This window comes from Suncus etruscus, chromosome X, assembly GCF_024139225.1.
Source record: "Suncus etruscus isolate mSunEtr1 chromosome X, mSunEtr1.pri.cur, whole genome shotgun sequence".
Taxonomy (NCBI): domain Eukaryota; kingdom Metazoa; phylum Chordata; class Mammalia; order Eulipotyphla; family Soricidae; genus Suncus; species Suncus etruscus.
The window spans coordinates 12097760-12124389 of NC_064868.1; the positions used below are offsets into that span (position 1 = coordinate 12097760).

Sequence of the window (26630 nt, forward strand, 5' to 3'; positions counted from 1 at the left end):
TAATTTGCCTCATAGATTCAATTCAAGCTCCCTCCTTCAGGCCATTTTCCTAAAACTGTTCTTCTTCCTCTTTTATAGGATCCCTTCAATCCATCAAGCCCCCCTTCCTTTTTCCCTACCTTCACCTCATGGATTAGGCAATCGACTTAATGCCTACTCAATTGTTAAATAATTTCCGTATAGCATAATATAAAATACTAGGGAAGATCCTGTTTTATTTATCTTTAATATTTTAGCCCCCTAGCACAATGCACAGAGGAAACATTTAGTAAATGTCAGTTGAATAAATGAATGGAGGCACGAATTCTCAATGAAATTATAGTAAGAACATCTTTTGACTACAAGACTTTTAAACTAACACTATTATTAAAAGACTAACTTTTTGCCTAGTGCCTACTAGGATCCAGGTGCTATGCTAAGTGTAATATGTAAACAGGGACAAAACTAATGGAACCCTTGTGTCAAAAGGATGAAAGTCAGTAAGTTTATATTAATGATTATAAGGAAATGGAATATTCTTGTTTTCTTGGCATTTCCACTAGAGCCATACACTAAAGGATTACTTTATGTATAGGCTAATATGCATGATACAGAACATTCTAGAAGAAGGTAAGTGCTATCCAGGAATCATCACATCAACTTCTTGTGTTATTAAGGTTTAATATTTGAAAAATTATCAAATGGAGCAATGTAATTTGTAAATGTTGACTGTGCCTTTATATATTTCCTAGTCTCCTAAAGATGGGGAAAAGGAGGATTACCCAGACTCTGCTTATGGGAGAAAATAGCTTCTATTTCACATGCTATATATCTATTGTTTTGATTAAATGCTAAGTGGTTGTTCTTGATTCAGAGGAAAAGAGTTCTTGGAGAACTTGTTATGTATTCTCATTTGTATTTTGTTGGAAAACATAAACACTACTGTCTCTTAGATGAATAGATTCTGAAGGCTAGCCAAAAGTACCCCCCAAAAGGGGCTACAAGCAGAAGGGTTAGAAGTGAGTTAAATTGCATTTACATTATTTGGCAAGACAAGTACACATGTTCTTGATGAATCAAATATATGGTGTGGAAGCTAGTCATATGTAAAGCATTTTGAAATATGTCAACTGACAACCTGGGGGATATCTGCTTATGTATGGGCAGCTTATAGGGTTAATATATATATATATATATATATATATATATATATATATATATATATATATATATATATATATAGGGCTGGGGACAATAGCTAAAGAAAGTTGTAAAACATCAGGTAGAGAGTTTATTGTTAATCCAAAAGTGATAGTAGTGTACCCTTGGGACTCTCCCAAAACTCAAGCTCCACTGTTAATAAAGCCTGTATTTGGAGGTTTTCTATGAGAAAAGACACGAGAAAATAGTAGTAGTATGAGTTACATACAACTTCCTTCCACTGCTTTCATCTAAACAATGATATAAGTAGCAAAAAGCTGGAAGATAATTGGAGAACAGAAGAGAATAAACCATAATAAAACAGAAAATGTGTCCACCTTGCTGCTGCATATCAAGTCAAATGTCAGACATGAGCTTTGAATAAGGGAGGAAAAGATTAGAGATTAGATTAAAGATTTATTTCAGGCTGCATGACTTTTTAAAAATTCTGATGATTTAATGTATTATTTGCTAATAGTGTAACAGACTATCACTTTGTAAAATTCATATTCTGTTAATTCTAGTAAGAATGGCAGGACATTGAGTAAATGAGAATCTATAGAAACTTCCTAGTATGGTCTCCAAGGATAGAAAGCAGAGAATCAGCTGAGAATGCTCAATGATTGGAGAAAATAGTCAAGGCATATTTATATCTTCTCAAGCTTAGCTTATTTAATAACGTTTTTACCTATGGAAGGCCCAGGCATGTACACACACGAAACACTTGGGCTGATTTTATTGATAACATGGCTATTGTTAAACAATGAATTCTACAGAGAAAATAGTATTTTATATTCATAAAATCCTTGAAAAGTCAGCTAATATAACTCCTATCCCATAAGCAGTCTTTTTATCTTACATTGTAGAAATGGAATAATGACATTGAATTTAACAGGAATAAATTGAGTGCCTACAAGGATACATAAACTAGGCTAAGTAATTCGCATAGAAAATTCCCTATTCTCACTAATTTAAAAGATATAGATAATATTTTAATTTTACAAATAAGGTAATTTAGAGAGTTTGAATGATATGAAATCTCCAAGATATACAGCCAAGCCTGCCTGTGTTACAAAAGATACCTTTGTGGGTATGTTGATAACTTAATAAAGTTTATTTCCAGAAAGTGAAATATACTTCTTTACAGAAATTCCATTTCTCTATAGTATTTTATGTTGTTATGATGTTATTTCATATTTATTCCATAGATTTGTTTATAAAACCTAGAAATTCTGCTTCAAGTTTATCTTCCAGGTGGTTTTGTATAGGGGAACATGGTTGTTTTACTGATTAGCATATCAATTCACCAAGAATTTGGGGATATTCTAGTCTAAATCACTGTTTTAGGTGCTGCAGTGAATACAATGAGCAAAATTGTTGCCTCAACAGAACATCTCTACTGTTTCGCATCTTCTCTAGATAACCCTCATTTATCCTAATTATCTTCAATCCTTTCTTTTTGATGTTGTAAAATAAGAATTTAAATATGTATATATGATTTTCAATAATATATTGAAACATATACTCATGTAGGAATATATATATATAAAGACCATACTTGTAAAATCAAAAAGAAAATTTGAAATATATAATAAGTTAAGTAAAAGACTAATGCCTCAGGCTATTATTAAGTCACTACAAATTATGTTGACAAAAGAATTTTCAGTTCCATGGTATATAGCACATAAGATGAACCGTCTGCATTTTAAAATCTCAATTTAATGACTATGTATATATCTGGATTTACTTACAAAAGTGCAAAGGAAAAAATAAAAAAAAGACAAGAATGAAATTCAGCAAAGTCTTAACAACGGCTATATACTGCATAGTTAATATTAAATGTTTATTTTGGGTTTTCTATCTTCTCTCTAACAAGCATGTCTTATTAAAGCGAAACCTATATGCCTAGTCAGTACAGGAGTAGCCATTGGCTCTGGAACAATTTTTACCATAGCATAGTGAACATCTGCTCAAGGAATGCATGTTTATAAATTAAAATAAGTATGCATATTTATTCATTTGTGAAGTCAGTGAAGGGCCAATTTTTTTATTTTGTACGAGTTACTTTTTCTTCCATTTTTCTTTATACTGTCATGCAAATGAGTCACAGTTCCCCATGGGCAGTTGAGCACCAACCATGTTTAAAATAGAGTAGGAAAAACATACGTAGGAAGATAAACTTGCTGATAGTTAAAGAATAACTACCCAGAGTTGCGACTCAAATAGAAACATACTTTGGGCTGTGCCGTCCTTTGGTTTATCTGCATTCCCATCACTATGGACAAAGAACAGTGCTCTATAACCATTTATTTAGCAATATTTTGATGATTGATGCAAAAATCAGAGTAGCTAATAAGAATGCCTTTATAAAAAGGCATTTATGGTTTTATTTTTTCAGTCTCTCTATTTTTTCTTTTTTAAAATAAAATCTTTATTTAAGCACCATGATTACAAGCATGATTGTAGTTGGATTTCAGTCATAAGCAGAACACCCCCCTTCACCAGTACAACATTCCCACTACCAATGCCCCCTCCCTCCTTGCCCACCCCTTCTTGTATTCGAGACAGGCATTTTACTCCTTTCACTCATTACAATTATCATGATAATTGTTAGTGTAGTTATTTTCCTAACTCTTTGTGGTGAGCTTCATATTGTGAGCCAGTCCTTCTGGCTCTTATCTCTATTGTCTCTGGACATTCTTACAATAATGTTTTAATTTTTATTAAAACCCATAGATGAGTAAGACAGAAGTGTCTATCTCCCTCCCTCTGACTTATTTCACTCAGCATAATAGACTCCATACACATCCATGTATAGAAAAACCTCATCTCTCCTGATGGCTGCATAATATTCCATTGCATATATGTACTACAGTTTCTTTAGTCATTCATCTGTTGAAGGGCATCTTGGTTCTTTCCAGAGTTTGGCTATTGTAAATAGTGCTGCAATGAATATAGGTGTGAAAAAGGGATTTTTTGAATTGTATTTTTGTGTTCCATGGGTATATCCCTAAGAGTGGTATAGCTGGATCATATGGGAGCTTAATTTTCAGTTTTTTGAGGAATTTCCATATTGTTTTCCATAAGGATCAGACTAGATGACATTCCCACCAGCAGTGAATAAGAGTTCCTTTCTCCCCACATCCCCACCAGCACTGATTGTTCTTGTTCTTTGTGATGTGTGCCAGTCTCTGTGGTGTGAGATGGTACCTCATTGTTGTTTTGGTTTGCATCTCCTTGATGATTAGTGATGTGGAGAAGGCTCCTGTTTTAAACATGAGTGGCTTCATGCCACTTACTAGTTGGAGGCTACATATTTTGTTTTGAGATTATCTCCTTGCAATTTTTAAACCAATACTTGAGCTATCTATTAACTTGAAAATACCTATTTGTTCATGGCATGCCGTGATGGCAATAACTTGTAACTAATATGAAATACATGAATGAGCCTGTTTGGGAGGGGGTATAGAATGAATTAGATTTTTTATTAGGTAAAACTGAGTTGTGATAATGGAGCTGGTAAAAGCTGTTAGGATTTCTACCCACTATATTCAAATAGAAATATAACCCAGGTATATTCTATTTATTATACTAGAAAATAGAAACAGCAATAAAGATAGTTCTATTCTTTTCTCGATTAGCATACAGAATCTATCACTTATCTTAGAAACATGAACCTTGGAAAGTTTATATAACTATTTCCACAGTATTTCATCTTCTACCATTATAGCTTAGACCTCCTCCATATGTCATCCTTTTTCCAATAAGGAGAGACTATGGAACATATGAATATTTGACATTTTTCATGTCAAATACATCACAACCGAGCACAAACTCAAGCCATGAAAGACATGGTATTAGATCTCAGTTATTTTACAGAACTGGGCTCTGAAAGCCCTGTTCAGCCAGTATGAGACTATTAGACACTGAATGGAACTCACACTTCTTTAAAATTGAAGACAATGAAAGAAAGATGCACACAGAGATACTTTTGGGCATCAGGGTATTTCATTAGTAGGGCATTTATCATTACCTATGTACAAAATATTTATGAATGCACAGGCACTGCCTAACATGAAAAAGGACTTATGCAGTCACTCTGGATTATTATTTGAGGTCCTTCAAATTATCTCAAGCTAACAAATATTCCATAATTTCACTCTCTTGCATGATGCCATTGTTTCATTTACACGTTTTCACTTCATAAAAATATTTCCATTTCAATATCTAAAATAAATTAAGGCATTCAAGAATTCAGTATTCAACATGCTGTATCCTAATATTTCCATTTGTCACACACATTTATACATACATACATACATACATACATACATATATATATATATATAAATAGACATGAATCTTCTGAATAGATTTCCCAGAGCTTAAATCACACCGTTAATGCTGTAAATGACTTCATTAAGCATCTGAACCATAATAGTGTCACCAGTGAATACAGTCTAAATTGCATCAATCTTATTCCAATTCTTCTAAGTTTCATGCCTCATAAACAAAACCAACTCAAACTCACCTAAGAGAAGCCTTAGATATAATGCAAGGGGTCCGGTGCTTGCTTGGCACACAGTCAACCCAAGTTCAATCTCCAGAATAATGTGGTCCTTTGAGTACCACCAGGACTAATCCCTGAGCATAGAAGTAAATTCTGAGTACCACTGGCTGTTTTCCCCAAATCAATACTACCCTACCTCCAACAAAAGAAGCATTCAAAGACCTCCTAGAATCCCCGAGTCATGTTTTACTCTCTCTCTCTTTCTCCCTTCTTTCCTCTTCTCTTTCAACTCACATTCCCCTTTCTCCTCACTCATCTGATGGCAACTGATTCCCATTTCTTTCAAATTTAGCTCCTCACTCAATGCAATTTGTATCTCCAACAGTGTCTTAGCATAGCAAACATTTCTTTCTACACCAAGTTCTCCAGCCTACAAGAGATTTGATAAATCCCTCAGGTCACTTGTTGCCAAATGAAAAGAAATTTTTTTACCTTTGGCAGAGAAGCTCTGGATCCAGAACTCTGAGTTGTCATGGTTAATACTGTGGTGATGCCTAGGGCAACCCTAGCAGGGGCCGCATCCATGTTTATCCAAAAGGAGACCCAGGATAAAATGACTATCAGTAGGCTGGGGATGTACATCTGGATCAAATAATATCCCATTTGGCGTTCCAGATGAAATTTAACTTCAATGCAGGTAAACTTGCCTATAAAATAGAAAGTGATGGTTTAAAGTTCACTTCGAATTGATCTTTCCTACCCCAGTATCCTAATTAACTTTTTTAAAAAAAAACAACAAAAATATTACACATAAATTTACTTGGAAAATTCAGAAAATATTCGCCCTACATAACCAACCCTTTCTCAACCCAACAACCAGCAATAGTGTCAGAATGAGAGATCCAAAGAGACATAGGGCAAAAGTCATGTGAAATGTTTAATTTTCTATATCTGTGTTTGTGCCAGCTTAACTATCTAGATACAATTTTATATTTGCAAGACTATCAAACTGGTCAATGGAAATAAACTATATTTTGTGGGATTACAATATGTAATAAAGTATATAATATATCAGCTATGACATAGATACATGGCATATACTTCCCAGTTTATGATATACATATATAACATATTGACATGTAATATGTAATATTTGATACAACTCATTCCTATGAAGTCAAGATCACATGGGGTCCCTAATGTGTTTGGATATTTGTTTATTTGCAAGAGAGAAATATATTTTAGAAGCTGTGCATATAATATACCCATGATATTTCTTTGTCTTTGAGCAATTGCTTGAAGGTATCCAGAATATTGCTAGAAACTATATTCAATATTCACTGTTGTCTATATATAGGTACATATAAAGATATCTTACATCTAAGAGGCAAGTACTCCCACACCTTTACACTTACCTTCTGTAATGTATTTTGAGTAAGAACTCCAGAAGGTAATTTGATTTAGACAATAAAATGATAGGAAATAAGATTGAATTCTTCTTAGTGAGAAAGAGAGCCCTGTAATCAAGTTTTAGCTGCTTTGTAAGAAAGTTTGATGACCATTGGAATAAGTGTTTTTGGACAACTTTTCTCAGCCAGGGACCCAGAGCAGTCATTGGACGAAACTTCTTGCTTTGATTACCTATCTAGGATCAGATTGCGTGGTCTCAGAGGCCAGGGAATTAATCAGAATGGCTATGAGCTTTCTTGGGCAGAAGTTATCTTCCATATAACAACAACATTAAACACCTTAAACTGCTCTCCTGCCCTATGCGTCTTTTAGCACTACTGATAATGCACCACTTCAGAACCAATGGAAATCTCTTCCACTGATTTTATCCCAATCTCATTCCTATCTAGGATGGGAGAGCACAGCATTGTAGTCTTAATTTGCAAGGCTCTGTTACAGTATTTCTCTCCCCCACTAAAGAGGGTGTGAAAACTGGCCTGAAAATTCCAGATTTATGGCTAAAAAAATAGCTCATCAGGCTGGTGTGCATGCCTTGTATGCAAGAAGCCTTTGTTTGATCTCTAGCACCACATAAACTCAAGAGCACAGAGCTTAGAGTAGTCCTTAAAGTAGGGCACTGCCAAGTGTGTACCATCTATAAACAAAAATAGCAGTGGCTAGAATGGATGCTAATAGCAGGTCAGAATGTATACTTTCTTGTACTACTTAAAAAATGTCATGAATTTTCTTGGAATCACCTGACAACTAATGATAAGCAGGGAAACAGAAAAATAATCACCAAATCTTTTTTCTCTTTCAGTTATGGGTAAATTATTTGATATCCAATTATTCCAGTTGGTATAACCATTTTATAAACTTACTTTTCAGAGGATTTGGTGAAGCAATGAGCCACTCCCAGAAGTAGAGCCTTAACCTCTGTACTATATCACTGGCCTGTCTTTTATTTGTTGAGGAGGTTTGAGGCTAAGTCCAGATAATTAAGGTGATGGGACATACATCCCATGCTGCAGATGGAGCCCAATTGACATCACAGCTGGATAAAACTTACCAGTGTTATAGTGCTTTGTGCAGTAGCCAAGCTCCTTTTCTTCTTTCAAAATAAACTGGGGCAGGGTCAATCCTTCAGCAACTTGAACTGGACCATCACTTAGCCACTCAAATATAAGGTCATTCATTGTATACCCAACTGGAGGAAAGGAATCAGAGTGAAAAATTGAATGCATATTTCCAAGAGAGCTGGGAAGTCAAACCATGTAAAGAAATAACAGTAGAAACAATATACATCAGGCATGCTCAATAAATTTAAGGGCATTTTAATAAAAGAGCTGCTATCTTTGTCATTCCTACATGTCATTGGAGCCAAAGAAATTGAAGACAGCAAGCTATTTCAGAACAATTTTTGCTGCATAACAAGAGAATTGGATTGCTGCCCTCTTTATTCACTAACTCTTTCTGAAGAACAAAAAATAAACAAAAATTCTTCGAGGTTCTTTCCTTGAAAGAGCTGTGTCTATAGTCATTCAGCATAACAATGCAACTCATGGCACCAGTTTTAGTTGTTCAAATTACTAAGGAGATTTACTTAAATGAGAATCCCCCTTCCCAAAATATCACACAATAGGCCTGGCAGTCCCCAACACTGCTGGTCCTGAGAAGTACCTAATCACAGTCATTGAAGCATCACCAGAAGTGACCCCAAGCACTGAAGAGGAGCACTCCTCCAAATGGAAATGAATTCATCATAGACCTGATGGAAATATCACCACCACGCAAACATAGCCTCTGTGCTAGGGTCTGTGAAGTTCAACTATGGAATGATTATATTAAAGTCTTTATGCTCAATCCTCAGTTACTTTAGCACATAACCCTAGAGGGACATGTGGAATATACAAATAAAGCAGATTCATTTGTACTAGTGTTTTCCCAAATGAAGTCACTCACCAGAATAATGACTATGAAGTGAGACATATTTTCTATTATGTAAGTTTATGTTGTTTATGATTCTGAAACTATGCATGGAAATATTTGCTATTAGTTTAGTAAACCATAGTCATGTCTTAGTCTCTAAGTTACTGAGAACTGGGATATTATCTTTATAGTATTTCTGGACCTTTTTGCACCCCAAAAAATGAAGGGCCCTCTTTCTTTTGGTTTTATTCCCTGCACCTCATACCTAGTGACACTTAACTTTTAAAATCAGAGTGAGGGGCCAGAGTGGTGGCGCTAGGGGTAAGGTGTCTGCCTTGCAAGCGCTAACCTACCACGGATCGCGGTTTGATCCCCCGGAGTCCCATATGGTCCCCCCAAGCCAGGAGAGATTTCTGAGCACATAGCCAGGAGTAACCCCTGAGCATCACCGGGTGTGGCCCAAAACAAATAAACAAAAAAAATCAGTGAGAACAAGGGTTGTAATGTGCTGGCTAATACCCCTTAACATGTTTACATGAGTTTTATGAGTTCTAATCCTTGTTTACTTCATCAAAGATACCTTAAAATCAAAGGTCAATTAATTGGAATCTTCATTCCTCTGTCTTGGGACTATATATTCCATTCAAACCAAACAATAAAAAATGTAAAAGAGGAGTATGAGCCTCCTCAATCTTTTTAAGGATTGATAGCTGTCAAAGAATCGCCAACCTTGACTCATCTATTCCAATAATATGTGAGTACTTGAGTATGTCCAACAAACACTAGTAACTCATCAAATATCCCATATGCTTGCTTGATGATCATAATTCTTGTCACAAAAATAATAGTTCATATTTCTTGTTAGTTATCCTGACCATCAATATAGGAAAGAGAGAAGAGTGAAGTGGAGGAGAAGGTAAAATGAGGATAGAAAAATGATAAATGGACCATAGAAATAACTTACAAGGATTAAGACACATGTTCTGAATATGACCAATTCTGTTTCAACTCTTGATTTCACATGCTCTCCTGAGTATCACCAGGTATATATCAGGATGCCCCCCAAGAACTGCCAGGTAGTTTAGGTAATACCCGGCCAACCACATAGCATCCTTGGGTCTTAGCCCTGAACTATTAGTGTAGTAGTGAAATCTCTGAGAAAGTCACCTAGTAAAGAGAAATTTCCATCATCTACATTCAAAGTTTGTGGTAAACACATCAAATCTTTGCTGCTATGATTTCCTCATGTCTAGGGCCTGCAAATACTAAGCATATCTACTAGTTGGAGTTTTATAAGCCTTAGAGGATATATATCCTTAGAGGATATATAGAAAATATGCTGAGGTTGAGGCAAGGAAGAGTTTGATGTTGTAGAGAAGACACACAACAAAGGAATAATTATTTAAGATTTTTTTCTCAACTTTTTTTTCTTGAGAAAATGCAATCAGGAAAAATGAATATGTAAAGCTTATTATAAATTAGAAATTTCCATTTTATCCCTGACAAACTCTTAAAAGCAGAGACATTTCATTATATTTTGGTAGAAACTTTTTAGGGAAATTGACAATGATTTTAAATAATCATAAGAAAACCCTTGTTACTGCCTTTTCAAACAGTTAACTTGTGTTTTAACATTTATAATTTTTTGGGGGGAGCACACCCAGTGGTGCTCAGGGGTTATTGCTGGCTTTGCATCCAGAAATTGCTCCTGGCTTGGGGGACCACATGGGATGCCCGGGATCGAACATGTGTCTGTCCTGGGTCAGCCACATGCAAGGCAAATGCCCTACGGCTGTGCCACCACTCTGGCACCATTTATAATTTTTCTAAACCAAGAATTTATAGTTGCCACTTTTATAAATCAAGGCTTTATAAGTCTTACTGATAATGCTAAATAAAATTTTAAAGTGTTTTCTTTTCTCTGCCTTATTAATCTCCTAACATTCCTATAGGTGAGTATCACTTACAAATTGAGAAATTGAGAGGGTAAGCCAAGAAAAAAAAATCTCATGTCTCCTGACGGAAAATGCCATCATAGTAAATTGTCATTGATAGTTTCTTAGAAACTCTGGTTTTAAGTGAAAAGACATGCAAATAAACCAGTTTCTACTAAAATGTCATGTCAATAAATGTTGTTTTGTTATCATATTTTATTGATGAAGAAAAAAGTCTTAGACTGCACTAAGCAGAGTGATATTATTCAGGAACATACTGCATTTTATGACTTCATTAGCTTATGGCATATGTCAAGTACCATATCCCTGATTCATTCACCTTATCTATTTTACTCTATCTACTTCTTTCACTCTAATATGTATCTATTGATCAGCTAAAAGATACAGATGCCTAGTAGTCTATCTTATTCTACATTATTCCATGCCTTGCATCTTCCCCCTTTTATGACGATGAGAATGGGCATGGTCATCATAGAGTATATATGTTAGGGTGTATGAAATTGGCTAATATGTCTATGAACCATAGCTATTAATTCCTTCCAGAAGACAAAAAGAAGTACAGGTTATAATTAGAAAGTGCTTTATCTAGATGTTGAACAACTAAAAATTTTCCTAGGATGGGGCTGGAGAGATATTACAGCAGGTAATATTTGCCTTGTGAGTGGATGACCTAAGTTTGATCCCTTTCTTTCCATGTGGTCCTCCAAGCTCTGCCAGGTGGACCTGAGTGCAGAATACTTTTTTGATTAAAAGTGATTTATTTGGCATTTTTACCTTGCAAGATTTTTACTCTATTGAGTATAAACCACATGCACACACTTTTGCTCATACTTTCATGAGAACTTTGGAGGTTGTGAAGTAGGTAGAGAATGTCTTAAGAAACTTTTTTTTAAAAATGAACATTATAGGCAGCATGCCATTGGTACAAAGAGGCAATTATTTAAGCAAACAGGACTTACAGCTTTCCAGCTGCATTGTGCAGGTCTGGACATCCATTGGAAAATTCTTCAAGTCCATGGGACAGGATAAAGTCAAGGTGAGTCTTGGCAAAGAAAAGAAAAAAGAAGTTGTACATCTGTGAGATCTGATTCTTGAGAAACAAATCAAACTTTGACATTAAGCAAAGTGAAACAGAATCAAACAATGCAGTCTAAGTTCCAAGAGCAATACTTTTCTGTTTTTCAAAGGAATTGTAGACATAGCAAATATTGAAATTATAAAATTCCTTCCATTAGCCACTATTTCATATCTTCTGGGCCCCAGGCTCTGGTCTCAGGTTTATTCTAGAATCCAACATGGCTTCCTTCTGTTTCCTCTCTCTGGTTCAGTCTAAACATTTTATATGAATCAAAGCACAGAAGTTGTGACACATGTATTTTAAAGACAAGTGTGTCTGGCAGACTCATGACATTGAAAACATGAGATCTATGCTGTAACCACAAAATTTTGTAATGAGCCTGTTGCGCCCCCACTCAGGAAGGGCACACATCAAAAAAGTGTTGCACTCCTGAAAAACAATTATTTGCCAAAAAGGCCCGCTTAGAGCAGTCAAAATCAGTTGACCCTTTGCGTGGAGTGTTTGGCCATAATTCTAAAGTGGCTGTAACTATCTCTCTCTTTATTTTTAACCATTATTAAAAATCAGGCCTTAGTAATTCTTTCTAACAAAGGAGGACAGTACAAATCCTGCCAAAAGTCTCCCACTAACCAGCTCTTGTGATCTTTGCTACTTTGGCGCCAAGATCATGTTTTTTCCCAAAACTTAGCTCATCGTAAACCAATTTTCAGTTTTCCCCAAAACATTTCTCTCTCTTCCCACTTCCCTGAAAATTACCTGGTTTCCCCTACTTACCCAAAATAAAGCTAACCCAAAACAAAACTTCTTTTCAAATTCAGTATCGGTTCTTTAATGTGCAAATTTTATCCATGGTCTTTCGTTCTGTTTCCCTAACTCTCTCCCACTTTCTTTGATGTCAAAAATTACACCCTGCATTTCAAACCTCAACCTTAAAAGCTACCCAGCTCAAAAAATAAATTTGTCTTCGTCTTTCTAGACGCAAGTCCCCATGCATTCTGTGTGGTCTCATTCATTTCATATTTCATAATTCATATTTCATATTCGCCTCTTCGTGCTCCCACTTGACTTGCAGTGGGAAAATGAACTCACTAAGGTTATGCTTAGGAACTTTTTATCCCATTAGGAGTTGGGATGAGCCTGTCAAGGTAGTAGTCAGGACGGGGTTATGGAATGATGGAGTATGAAAGCACTGGTTAAGGAAAGTTGACACTACTGGTGGGATTGGTGTTGAAATATTATATGTGTAACACTCAACTAACAATAACTTTATAAATTACAAATATGATTTATGTAAATTTGAACTTTTTTAAAGATTAAGAACTGCGATTTAAACTAAAATTAGACAAAGAATACATGTTGACAATTTTTCAAATCATTAAAATACAGCTATGATTAGCAAAAGCAAGAGACAAAACAGTACAGTGCATTTCCAATTATATAAAAATTTTCAATGTTGGTATAGACACATTAGCATATTAATAGCAGATATTTCTAGTTGGAGAAATGATTCATATTTTTTACTCTTTATTTAGCCTGTATTATTGTATTAACAAGTCTAGGTTATTTGAAGATGCCTCTCTTCATGTTATTAAACATACTGTTCTTTAAGTAATAGCTAAAATGTATCATTATAAAATTCAATATTATTTAGAATCTTTTGCTTTTATGGAATACATATTATTATCGTAGTTAAACTTTTGTCAGAAGAATTCAGTATTTGAAATTTTTTCCCAAAGCAATTAACTAGCCTTATTGGGCTATTTTGAGAGCATGAACAGCAAATACCCTACTGACTCTACTGTCTCTCCAGTTCCTATATTTTATATTTTTTAAAAGAAAAAGAATATTTTCAGAGCCAAAGAAATAATACAGCAAGTAAATCACCTACATTGCACATCACCTACTCAGATTGAATCCGATATACCACATATGGTCTCTTGAATCCGACCAAAAGTGATACCTGAGTACAGAACTAGGAATATGCCCTGAGTACCACCAGGTGTACCTTCAGCCCTTCAACATAAATAATTTTAAAAGGGAATATTTTAATAACACAAAATATGTTAATTCTGCAAAAGTATTCAGAGGGCATGTGCATCATTTTTTTAAGTAAGTCAAAGCCCCAAAATCTGAAAATAGCACTGTGATTTGGCTTGTTTACTTTTGAGAACTCCAAAAATAATCATGGAATTCAATTAAATTTAAAAACATGCACCATGGCTTTCAACTATAATGTTCTTGCTCTTGGAAACAAGTCAGTTTTAGTATTCTTAGTGATAGTATTGCTGATGTGATTCTTGTTTTTTTTGTTTTATGAGCCACATCCAGTGGTGCTTAGGGGTTATTCCAGACTCTGCACTCAGAAATTGCTCCTGACAGGTTTGGGGGACCATATGAGATGCTTGGGATTGAACTCTGGTCGGCCACATGTATGGAAAGAACATTACCCATTGTTCTATTGCTTCGGTCCTGGTATTGATTCCTTAGTGACCCTTTCACACGTATGAAGCAGAAAGATCCCTCACACATGATTATTTTTGTCTTCATGATAGATCCATCCCATAAAAACCCAGAACTTTGGAATCAAAATGTAGTACATTTCTCAATATCATTGAGAATTTCTCAGAAAGCATATAAGTCTCTGCATTTTGTCACAACTGTAAACTTGGTTGCTATTTCCTTTCCTCCTGATTTTTTTTTTAACAATTTCATTTCTAGTTAGGTTTCATATTAGAACCAAATGGCTGCCAATACTGAAGAGAAAAGTAAATAGCTCCAGAGTTTGCTAAATCATGTCATCAGCTGAGCAATGTAAAGAAGTTGTAAAGATCTAATCAGTCCCTTTATGGATTGTAGAGTGCCTAATTTATGGTGGCGAGTTTACCACACATCTGTAGGCCTCAAATCCACACTTGCCTTTTAATTATTTCCTCTTCCTTCTTCATTGTATATTCTTAAGAAATCAGAGTATATTTAGAAAAATTTCTAATAAGAAATAAGTAGAAATACACAAGTCCCTTAAAATGTAGTTCTAAATTTTTGAACTATTTAATGATTTTATTTTAAGCTCCATGATTTATTTATAAGGTTTTATAGCTACAGCATTCCAATGCCATATCCTCCAGCCAAGTGCCCACTTCCCTCCCCCATGAGGGTCTTAGGTCTCTCCCCCCAAACTACATCCCCCAGCTCCGTTCTGTAGAACAGTTCTGTTTCTGTTCTCTTGTTGGTTATTTTCCAACTCTGTCCCTTTGTTCCCACATATGAGAGAGACCATTTTGTATCTGCCCCTCTCCTTCTGGCTGACTTTATACCAAGCATGCTACTCTCCAGATCCATCCACAAAAAAAAGCACAAATTTTAAATTAAAGCTTGGTTATTTAAGTGCATCAGCAGACATCTTGATTCTGAGTATTTGTACCTTTCCTTGTACTTTTCTTGTGCTTTCTTTCCAGTTAAGGCACCTACAAAAATCACTGCAACTTGTATTGTTTTCAGAAAAAGCTAATTTTGTTTACAAAAATTAATAAGGAGCATAGGATGGCACCAACACATAACAGTATATTGAGAGAGGTGAGAGATTTTTATTTCCTCTGGCTCTTCATCTTTTTTTTTTTTGGTGGGTCTTACTGAATTAAGAATTTGAATTGAAACTCAGACGTTTGGCTAGCAGACACTGCCTACAGCATGTCAGATGTTCTTCCTCTCGTCCCCTGGATCTCAAATATTAAGGTCATTGCACCTGAAGGCAGTGAACTGAAGCCACCTATATTCCGTTTGCTTTTTGTTAAGTAACTCATTTCCTGAAGCATTATCACACATCCCTGCAGTGTCATTGTGGTTGATGTACTTGCATTCAGGGCGGCCCTACTTCTGTTTTCACAAGGGACAGTGTTAAATTCCCTTACAAATGTGCTGCTTATTTCCTGAGAGTAAGATTTTTGATTTTGATTTTCTAGGCAAAAGAATAAAACAGCTTAAGAAGTTAGTCTCCTCAAATCTCCCCTTTCCTGACCTTTTTTTTCTTTCTTTTGCCTTTCTATTCATTCACCTTCCCCCAAAAAACCTTCCCTCAGTTCTTGAAGCTTACATGATAGACACATGCAGACATTATAAACTATTTCATTCACCTTTACTACTTTTGAAACTAATATTATGCTATTTAATTATCATTTTCTCCCTAACTATAGTGCATCATTGGTGAAACATGGACTCTGACTTTCTAAAAGATTGCCATTGCTTGAAGAAATATTTCTGAACTAATGAATGAGTAAATGTCCGGAAGCTCCAGGGGAGAAGATCCTATAGATGAAGAATGTAAAATAGAAAGACCTGAATATCAGAGCCTAAAGGATGTTGCCTAATGACAAGAGTCTCAAAGGAAGCCAGCAAAGCACATTCCCACTACATGTAAGGCACATTGAGCTGAAGGAAAACTAGTTCCTTCTATTCTCGGTCCTTGGTCAGTCTCTTGGCCAGGAAGTGTCTTTTATTGCTAAGATATAACTCAGTCGTCCCTCTTTACAATGTTACAGTGAAAAGACAAATCCTTGCTTGATTGTGAGGTGCAAATAGTTTACAAGGACTGACATTATAATTGTGAGTCTATTTCCATTAAGAGATTCTTTTTTTTTGTTTGTTTGTTTTTTTGGGCCACACCCGGCCTTGCTCAGGGGTTACTCCTGGCTGTCTGCTCAGAAATAGCTCCTGGCAGGCACGGGGGACCATATGGGACACCGGGATTCGAACCAACCACCGTTGGTCCTGGATCAGCTGCTTGCAAGGCAAACACCGTTGTGCTATCTCTCCGGGCCCCCATTAAGAGATTCTTAAGGGTGGGAAAAAGAAATAGAAACTTTGATGAGTGGTCAACAGGCTACATTATCCACCCACTACCTTATCCTACTCAAATTTAACTATGATTTAAGGCTAAGATTCAAGTGTTTTGCATATGAATGACCCACCTTTGATTCCCAGTAGCTCATAGAGTCCCCCAAACACTGCCAGGAGTGATCCCTGAGCACAGAGCCAGGAGTAATCCCTAAGCACAGTTGGATATGGCCCCCAAACAAACAAAAGTGCTATATTTAAGTTTAGGCTGCCAGCTTAAAGGATTTCCTTCTGTAGGTGGCTGCACTCTTGAATATGATGAAAGCCTTGAGTGTAAGTGATAATGCTTCTTAAAATAGTAACTGTTGGCAATTTGAGAAAAAAAGGTGAGACATTTATTACCCTCATAGGGCTTTGGCCCTAGAATACATTATTTGTGCCCTAAGAAAAAGGACAGGATTCGCTACAATATAAGTCTGTTGAATATTTTCTCCCAGTTGTACCTTGAAATTTATGAACCATGTAACATTCTCATGTAAGGGCAATTTGAGAGGATCTATCACATATCAAATGAATGTCATCTTAACCCATCTCAACCATAAGTGAACTTAGCTTGGGGGCACATTAAAAGTTAAGTTAAAAGTGCATCATGAATACAACCCACACATGGGAAGAGGAAGGGAAATGTCTGGGAGTCAGTGGAGTCTGGGAGTCACTGCTAAACCTATTGTCTGATCATGACTGGCTTCACACTAGTGGGTTTCACACTGTGGTAGGTGCTTGGTGCTAAGGTGCTTGGTGGAAATTCCAATTTTTGGGCTATCTTGATCAGCATCCCAGGTCTAACTGATGCTGGTGTCCTGACACACACAAAGGTGTACTATTTAACCATATCCCAAGGAATAACATTATTGCCAGTGTGATAGAGGAAAAGAATCAAAGATCTACAATTCTTGCTATGTATCTAGTCCGTGGGCAGGTACATTTGCACCATGCTTGGGAAGGCTTTTCACCAACAGTAAAATCCAAAACCTATGGTGCATAAATTATTAGGAATTCCAGAAATGTTTTAATGCACATCGTCAAACGTCTTCTATTGGGGCTGGAAAGATAGTAGACAGGGCACTTGTCTTGCATATGACAATTGAGGTTCAATTCATTTTTTAAAATATCTTTATTTAGGGCTTGGAGAGATAGCACAGCGGCGTTTGCCTTGCAAGCAGCCGATCCAGGACCAACGGTGGTTGGTTCAAATCCCGGTGTCCCATATGGTCCCCCGTACCTGCCAGGAGCTATTTCTGAGCAGACAGCCAGGAGTAACCCCTGAGCAATGCCGGGTGTGGCCCAAAAACCAATATCTATATCTATATCTATATCTATATCTATATCTATATCTATAGATATAGATATAGATATAGATATAGATATCTTTATTTAAACACCATGATTACAAAATTGTTGTAGTTAGGTTTCAATCATGAAAAGAACACCCCCCCTTCACCAGTGCAACATTCCCACCACCAATGCTCCCTATCTCCCTCCTTCCTCACCCACTGCCTGTATTAGACAGGCATTCTACATCTCTTATTCATAAAAATTGTCATGATAATTGTTAGTGTGGTTATTTCTCTAACTGCACTCACCACTCTTTGTGGTGAGCTTCATATTGTGAGCTGATCCTTCCAGCTATCAACTCTATTGTCATTGAGCATTATTACAATAATGTCTCTTATTATTCTTAAAACCCATAGATGATTCTGTCTATCTCTCTCCCTCTGACTTATTTCACTCAGCAAAATAGTCTCCATGTGCATCCATGTATAGGAAAATTTCATGACTTCATTTTTCCTGATGGCTGCAAGAAGTTCAATTTTTTACATCCCATATGTTCCCCTGAGCTCTGTCTGGAGTGATCCCTTCCTGCAAAGCCAAAAGTAAACCCTGAAAACTGCCAAATATGACCCCCAAATAGAAACAAAACACCCTCTCACTCTTAATACTGTACATAATCAACTAATAGACTGTCAGCTAAAGGTACCTCTAACTATTTAGATGCAAAGAGTATTTTATCTAAATAGTGTATCCAGTTTAGTTAGTCATTTCATCTTTTGTGCATTTGAATCAATGAATTCTACAAATCCATATGGATCTTCCTCAGAGCAGACATTGGTACTGAGTAGAAAATGGAAGGATGAAGCTGGGTCTAAGAAGAGTAGATCTAGGGTGCCAGACATAGATAAAATATTTCAGTGTGGATTAATGTTGGACCAAAACCTCAGATTGGCCCTAAACTATATGGTTAGACTCTCATCTCTTAGTGAACTGCAATGAAGACTTGCTTTTCTCTGCTGACCTAGGAATGTGGAGGAGATGAATGGAAACAAAACTGGGCTATTATCCCTTGCCTGATGAAAATCTCAGTGTCTGACTAGGAACATCCATGTTTACCAAACATTATAAAGGCACCATAGAAAAGATCCATATGCATTTGAGCAATAATAGCTGGGAATGACAAAAATACAATGTCTGTTTCCATCTGTGTATGGTCCCTTTAGAAAATGTGCACACATATGGATAGTCCATGTTAATTAAGTCCAAATATGGACCAGATTCAACTTGGAAAGCAAGATCAAACTGCAGTCAAAAAAATTTCAAGTGTTTTGATATTTCCCGAGTGAAAATGTTTTGAAAGTGTTGACGAAGAGAGCACTGCCCTGTACATTGAAAGCAAGAAGAGATGCCACTACCCAAAATTCAGGTAATTGATACTATTACTCACAATTTTTTGGTCAAACCTGGCAGCACTCGGGGGTTACTACTGGCTCTGCACTCAGAAACCACACCTGGCAGGCTCGGGGGACCACGTAGAATGTTGGGAATCGAACTGGGATCCATCCCGAGTTGGCTGAGTGCAAGGCAAACACACTACTGGCCCCTTTTTGTTACACTTCAAATTTCAAGGTTATTTCATATATAGTATGTAGTTTTTTACCCAAATATTCATGAAGGTAATATGCTATGAGCTGGCACATGAAAATAATTAGACCCGGGGCCGGGAGATAGCACAGTGCTGTTTGCCTTGCAAGCAGCCGATCCAGGACCTAAGGTGGTTGGTTCGAATCCCGGCATCCCATGTGGTCCCCTGTGCCTGCCAGGAGCTATTTCTGAGCAGATAGCCTGGAGTAACACCCTGAGCACTGCCGGGTGTGGCCCAAAAACCAAAAAAAAAAGTAATTAGACCCCCTTTATCCATGGGTACTATGTGTCGAAATTGATGTGAAAAATTTAGAGAAATGATGTTCTGAACAGGATTGGAGTGCGGATGAGGACACAGCAGACAGCTTGCATGCAGCCGACTAGTTTTTGATCCACAGTTCTACTTATGGTACTACACCCTGCACCCTGCTGGGAGTGAGTCCTGAGCACAGAATTAGGAGTAAGCCCAAACACTTCCAGGTGTGGCCCCCAAACCAAAAGACAAAAAATAATGGTATTCTTGTACGATGATTAGGGGGTCAATCCTTGATCAGTAAAGTAATTATTTGACAGAAAATGCAACTACTGCCTCTTCTGAACCATACACCACAAAAATTTAAAAAAAGGAAAGAAATTATTCATCTGCAAAGAAGGAGATTTTAATCTAGGACTAAGCATCTAAGGCGAATGGAGCTCTAATAGAACAAGTCCAGAATAACTAAATGTCTATGAATATAGGGACTTAATGGGAAGAATGGACTCTATCTTTCCTTCCCTTCATCTGCCAGCCAATTTAGGATGACTACTACCCTCAAAGAGTATTTAGTATAAACCCAGAGCTGAGAAAATAAAACTGTCAATTCAGCTTAGCTGTTGGTTAAGAAATGAGGGAAATAGTTCGAGTTGGTAGGGCACATGCCCTGTATGTGGAACCCTGAGATTTAGCCTTAGCATCACATAGTCCCATGAACACTGCTGCAGGTAGTCCCTAGAAATCAAATATGTCAAGATGATAATGTAACTGCCCTTTTAAAATAACTGCATCATTGGGGTATTTTGGGGTTGTTGGGGGCATGACTTGAGGCCACACTTGGAGCGGTTCAGGAGTTAAGTCCAGCTCAGTGCATAGGGATTGCTTCTTTTGGTGCTCAGGGGTCCATGCGGTGCTGGGAATGGAACTTGGGTCTCTTGCATGCAAATTATTTGGCCCACCCTTTGGACTATTTATCCCCTCAGCCCTATTAATTTTAATTGTTATGAAGAGACATACCCATGGGATTGCATACTGCTGTGACTGAAACCAGGGCCTCATCACTTGACCCACACCCACTACTTCAGATTGTTTGTTCATTTGCTATTGGGGTGTCTAGACAGGTTTACTTTCTTTTAATATTTGTTCTTCATCAGATATATGTATGAAAATATCACATTCAAATTTTTTCCTTTTGAAAGATGGTTTCCTTTGCTTGGAAGAAGATTTTTTTGTTTGAACTAGTCCCGTTGTTCACTTTTTCTTTGGTTGCAATTGCTTTGGGTGCCAACTCCAAGTCAAGATCCATGGTAAGGAACTTGATATTCACGATTTTCTTTGAGATTTATAGTTTCAGGATACACACCCACACATTTCTAAGATTGATCCCTGAGCATAGAGGCCAGGAGTAAGCCCTGAGGACTAACAGGTGTGGCCTAAAATTAAAAAACTTCTATAAATTTGGGTCACACCTGGCAGTCCTCAGAGCTTATTCCTGGCCTCTATATTCAGTGATAAATCCTGGAGGTGCTTGGGGGACCCAATTGTTGTGCTGGGGATGGAACCCTGGTTGACTGCATTCCACGCATGCACACTGGCCACCATAGACCTTAGATTATATATATTAATATTAAAAAGAAGTAAAAACATCAAAGTACAAATGATCCCCAAACTCCACTTCTTTCATTTATCCTTTGTAAAGAAACACTCTTTTTTGTTTGTTTGTTTGTCTTTTGGGGCCACACCTGACAGCAGTCAGGGAATACTCCTGACTCTGTGCTCAGAAATTGCTCCTGGCAGACTCAGGGGACCATATGGGATGAGGGAATTGAGCCCGGGTCCATTCAGTGTCTGTCGCGTGCAAGGCAAATGCTCTACCTCTTTGCTATCACCCCAGCCCACTTTAAGGGAAAAACACTCTTAAAAGGTATCTGAAGCTCATGTTCATCTTAGCATTATTACATAGACAAGATATGGGGCTGCATGAGCTGTAGCAGGTGTGAAAGGTGCTGTTGTAATACAGCTCTGCCTTATAGCAGCAACTCCATAAAGCATCAGCCCACAGCCTCTCAGTAGACGAGAGTCAATGCTCAGCTCCGGAGAGGTTGGTGCTCTGCTGTGCAATTTGGGGGAGCGTGGAGGTGGCAGCTAGGTGTCTATCAGACACGTGTCAACTCTTGGATATATCTGAACAGCCCCCTCTGTCTACTTGAAGCTGCCTAGGCATTGGGATGAGTCCTGAGTCCATAGATTATTTCAGATGCAGAGATATAGACACCTCGCTGTCTCAGTAATCTACTGGAGGCACATAAGAACCCACTGAACCCCGAAGTAACCTAGTTTATCTTTAAAATGTTTAAAATACTGTTTTCAAGATTGAGATGCAGTAATTTACAGTACAATTTTTGATGATTTCCCTCACTCTTGATTCCAACACCACATCATTCCCCAGTATACTCCCCAGCCTTCCCCAAGGACCTCAACACCCCTCCCAAGAAAGTCTCAAAGCCTAGCCTCTTAACTCATCTGTGTGCTTTATTTCTCCAGTTGTATTATCTTTGGCCATCAGTTGATACCTTGCTGCGTGTCTTTAGACCCATGCGAGGGCTCATTCTGGATCTATCCCTTTCTTTCTGACTGACTTCACTCAGCTCCTTCCTGCTACCTTTAACCCTCAGCTCACGATTGCTTTTCATCTTCCACCTCGCTGCTGAAATGTAGCAGTAATTCTCTAGTCAAATTAGAGACCTAATCAAATAGGTGTCGCTGAAAGGAAATGGTGGATCAGAGAAGGGCAGGGCTTATGGAATGCACCTGAGTATGGAACTTTATATAATTTCTTATCAAGTCTTCCAATGCCTTGCTAACGAGGGCTGTAGTGTTCCGATTAGTTCAGATGTTGGCCCTACTGCTCAATTCCACAGACCAATGCTGATATGCATATGCTATATGCATGTCAGCACCTCCTACCCTGCCAACCTTGGTTGTCTCAAGAAAGAATGGAATCCTTGTGGTTTCCATAACATTTTCCAGCACTTCCGTGAAGTCTTGCTGCTTCATTCTAATGTGATACTTGTGTTCCAGTCATTAATTACTGCATTAAGTCAAGTCACAAAACTAATGGGGATTTCGGCACAGTGTTGGAAAATGAGAATGTAATTCAGCTTGGATTATTGGATATAAAGATAAACATGGTCGTCCAAATATACACAAAGAGAAGACAGAGGAGATTTTCATAACTATTAAGAAACATATATCACAGGCATACCACCTCTTCCAAATTTAAAATAAGATCAGGCATCTCCATTACTTAACATTTAGGCAGGTTCTTAGTTCACTGTGCATTTTATTTTTAACTCTAACGTCTAAATAGGGAATCAATTTTTCCTTTGCCATAAAATCTTTCTACAACTAACGTTAGAATTTTTGGAAATTTGTGCATCAGCTGTAGGATAATTCAAGGACAGGAGACTATGTGAGAAAAGTTCGCCTTTTATGTGGATGGGTAGAGTCGGTCATTAATTAACTGAGGAGGTGTAGTTATCTGTCTGACTAGAAACTTACATTCCACCTACTCGGTGGTACCTGTAAATCCCCTGAGTAAATTCTCTCTTACATCTCAGGTACTATTGGGAAGGCAGAACACTGAATCAGCAACACCTTAACTTATGAAAGGCTTTAAAGGGGATTAACAAGCAAATCACCTTTCATGCTAGAAAAATCATTTTCAGGTGAGGTAAAGGTTGTCGATGAATCAAGAGATTCCTTCACAAATGGGCTACCTTTCTAGAGGAAAATCTTTTAATTATAGTTTAAGGAGCTTTCTGAAGTTGTGTGCTTGCATAAGCCTCCCCAAACCCTACTTGTCAGTCAAATAGGACTCTGAGGCCAATCATATTTCCTGGGCTTTACTTCAGACATCTCCATAATGGAGGCAAACAAGACATTTTTAGACAACACTTACCAAACATTCATGCCTTATTCAAGAAAAAATAGTGAGATTTCCACACACAAGTTTAAATACTCAATATACATTATGTGCATATACTTCTATGAAGGTTTGAGGAACTACCTCCTGGAGTTTTTTCTTAGCTCTTAGTTTAAGGACCATTATGTATGGGGATCACACTAAAGAATTGGTATGTCTCATTCTTAATATTTAGAGTTTATAGGAATCTGGTCAGTTTTTTTCTTTATCTTAAAGATGGAGCAGAAAGTATATCATTCAATTACAAGAAAATACCTTAACAGCTAGAGTGCTAAGTATAAAGAGTAGGGTGCTTGTTATGCAGACAGCCAACCTGAGTTCAATCCCCAGCCTCCCTTATAGTCCCGTGAGTGATTTCTGAACACAGAGCCAGGAATAACCCTTAAGTATTGCTGGTTATGATCCCCCCCCAAAAAGAAATATTTTAGTATTTTTCTAGAGTATATGAAAATGCCACCCATGACTATCTATCAAAATAGCAATATAACAATGGCATGATTATATTTTATTTTATTAATACTCTTAACAAAGAGTATTATTTAAAATAATCTTTAGAGATTGTTTTAAAATATTAAACATGATTACAATAATGTTCATATTTATGCACCTGAATTACCACCTAAGTACGAAAAATCCTCCACCTCTGCACAGACAGGTTTCTCTTAGTCTACCTCTTTACTTCCCACCCAATAGTTCCACTCACCCACAACTTTGTAATCTCACTTATGTTTCCAAAGTTCAAGGGTTGTTGTCATTGGACTGTGCCCATTCAAGTTATCGCAAAAGACAATAGTTTGCCTTTTCTTATATCTGAGATATGTCATTATGTGTTTATTTATACAATTTCTTTATCCACTCAAATGTTATTGGACCACCAAAACTCTTTAAAATCTGAATAAATTGAGGTTAATACATCCATTTCTTTAGATTCACATATCTAATTTTCTGAGGACAGACATTGAAACTTGAAGGTAGTTAGTTTACTATAAAACCCTTTTCTACTGCAGTATCAGAATAGCATTGAACATCCTAAGGTTCAGAGTAAGGAATCTCGCCTGTAGAGAAAATGGAAACTGTAAGATGAAGCATCTCTTAGTACTCAATTAGCACTCACAGAAAATCAAATCAGCAATACAATGTTGGTGACTATACATATGTCCAGGAATTCTGGTAGAACCAGATTACATAAAAACAAAATAGGTAATACTCTCCATTCTTCTAAAAAACAGGCATTTTTTATCATGTTAACAAACATAGGAAAAAGTGATGTAAGGTGTAGCAAATGTTATTTAAGTTATCTTAGGAGGAATTTCTTTTTTCTTTATTTTTTTGGTTTATGTCTGCCTGTGTTGGGGCTTGTACCTTATCCTGCTTTCAGGAAACCAGACCTTGAGGGCTTGCGGGACTGCATGGGTTGTTGTGATTTTAACCTGAGTTAGCCAAGTGTGAAGCCAGCACCTTTACCCCCTGTACTAGCTCTTTGGCACCAATATAAGAAAGGAATTCTTCATAGTGTTAAATTAACATTATTATTACTCTCTGTAAAGAGAGAATATAAAAATTTTTTGCTCTGAGGTTCCTTAAAAGTAAAATAAATTCTCAACTGGTTGCCTGATTATAGCGATTTGCTTTACAGGATTTAATGGGTCTCATTGGTCCTCTGATCATTGGGATAGTAAAAGTTTTCTCAGAAAGTAGACATGCTAGGTAATGTATACTACATATAGCTATCAAAATGCATCTTCTAATTTAAAGTCTTTGCAGACATGTGCAGAATTCAAAGATGCTTTATGTTCTGATCCTGCAGTTCCCAACAGCCCTTTTGTCAAAAATGAGTTCCAGAGAGATTGGTTCTAAAATGAATTTTTTAGAATTATATTTGTTTGTACCTTTGCACTTGGCTTGGAGTAATGGAAAGTTTAATGTAGGAGAGGACTTCCCCTTGTATTAAAACAGGTCATGAAAGTTTATTCTTGTCCTAGACTTTTAATGCAAGAGCTTCATTATTTTATCTCATCTAACTTCTGAAAGAAATAATTTTCTCATTGGTAAGACAAAGGTTTTGAATTGTTTTACAAAGTAAATACATCCAAGTAAAAAATCCTGTACTTCTTGCAAAGTCAGAAATTTGGCATAAAATTCAATCGAAGCAAAGAATAAAACCAACAGTCCCAAAGACATAGTGGACACATGAAGCAAGCTGATTCTCTTCCCAAATCCTTTTGCCTTTTCACACAATATGTTGTGTGATATCCTGACTTCTGTAATTTATCACATTCACCTCAACAAATGCTGCTTGAATGCACAATCAGATATCCAACACTCAAGGTTCCCTTCACTATTCAACACTAGAAGCAGGAATTTAAAATATAACTCACTCTCGAGGATATAGAAAGCACAGCACAAGATGTGTGTCCTTGTTTATACCCTGAGCAATACTGATCAATACTTAATGTGGTGGGTTAATAAATGAAAAAATCACCAAA

The 26630-nt window shown here is 36.9% G+C and overlaps 1 protein-coding gene across 1 annotated transcript in view; it reads right to left on the reverse strand.

The window, feature by feature from the left end:
• GLRA2 (glycine receptor alpha 2) overlaps nucleotides 1-26630 on the reverse strand; it is a 206228-nt gene that overhangs the window by 117743 nt on the left and 61855 nt on the right. The window contains exons 6-8 of the mRNA XM_049767094.1: nucleotides 11982-12064; nucleotides 8208-8345; nucleotides 6182-6396 (exon numbers count right to left, since the gene is read on the reverse strand). Of these exons, the coding sequence (XP_049623051.1) occupies nucleotides 6182-6396; nucleotides 8208-8345; nucleotides 11982-12064 (436 nt within the window). The remainder of the gene's footprint in view (nucleotides 1-6181; nucleotides 6397-8207; nucleotides 8346-11981; nucleotides 12065-26630) is intronic.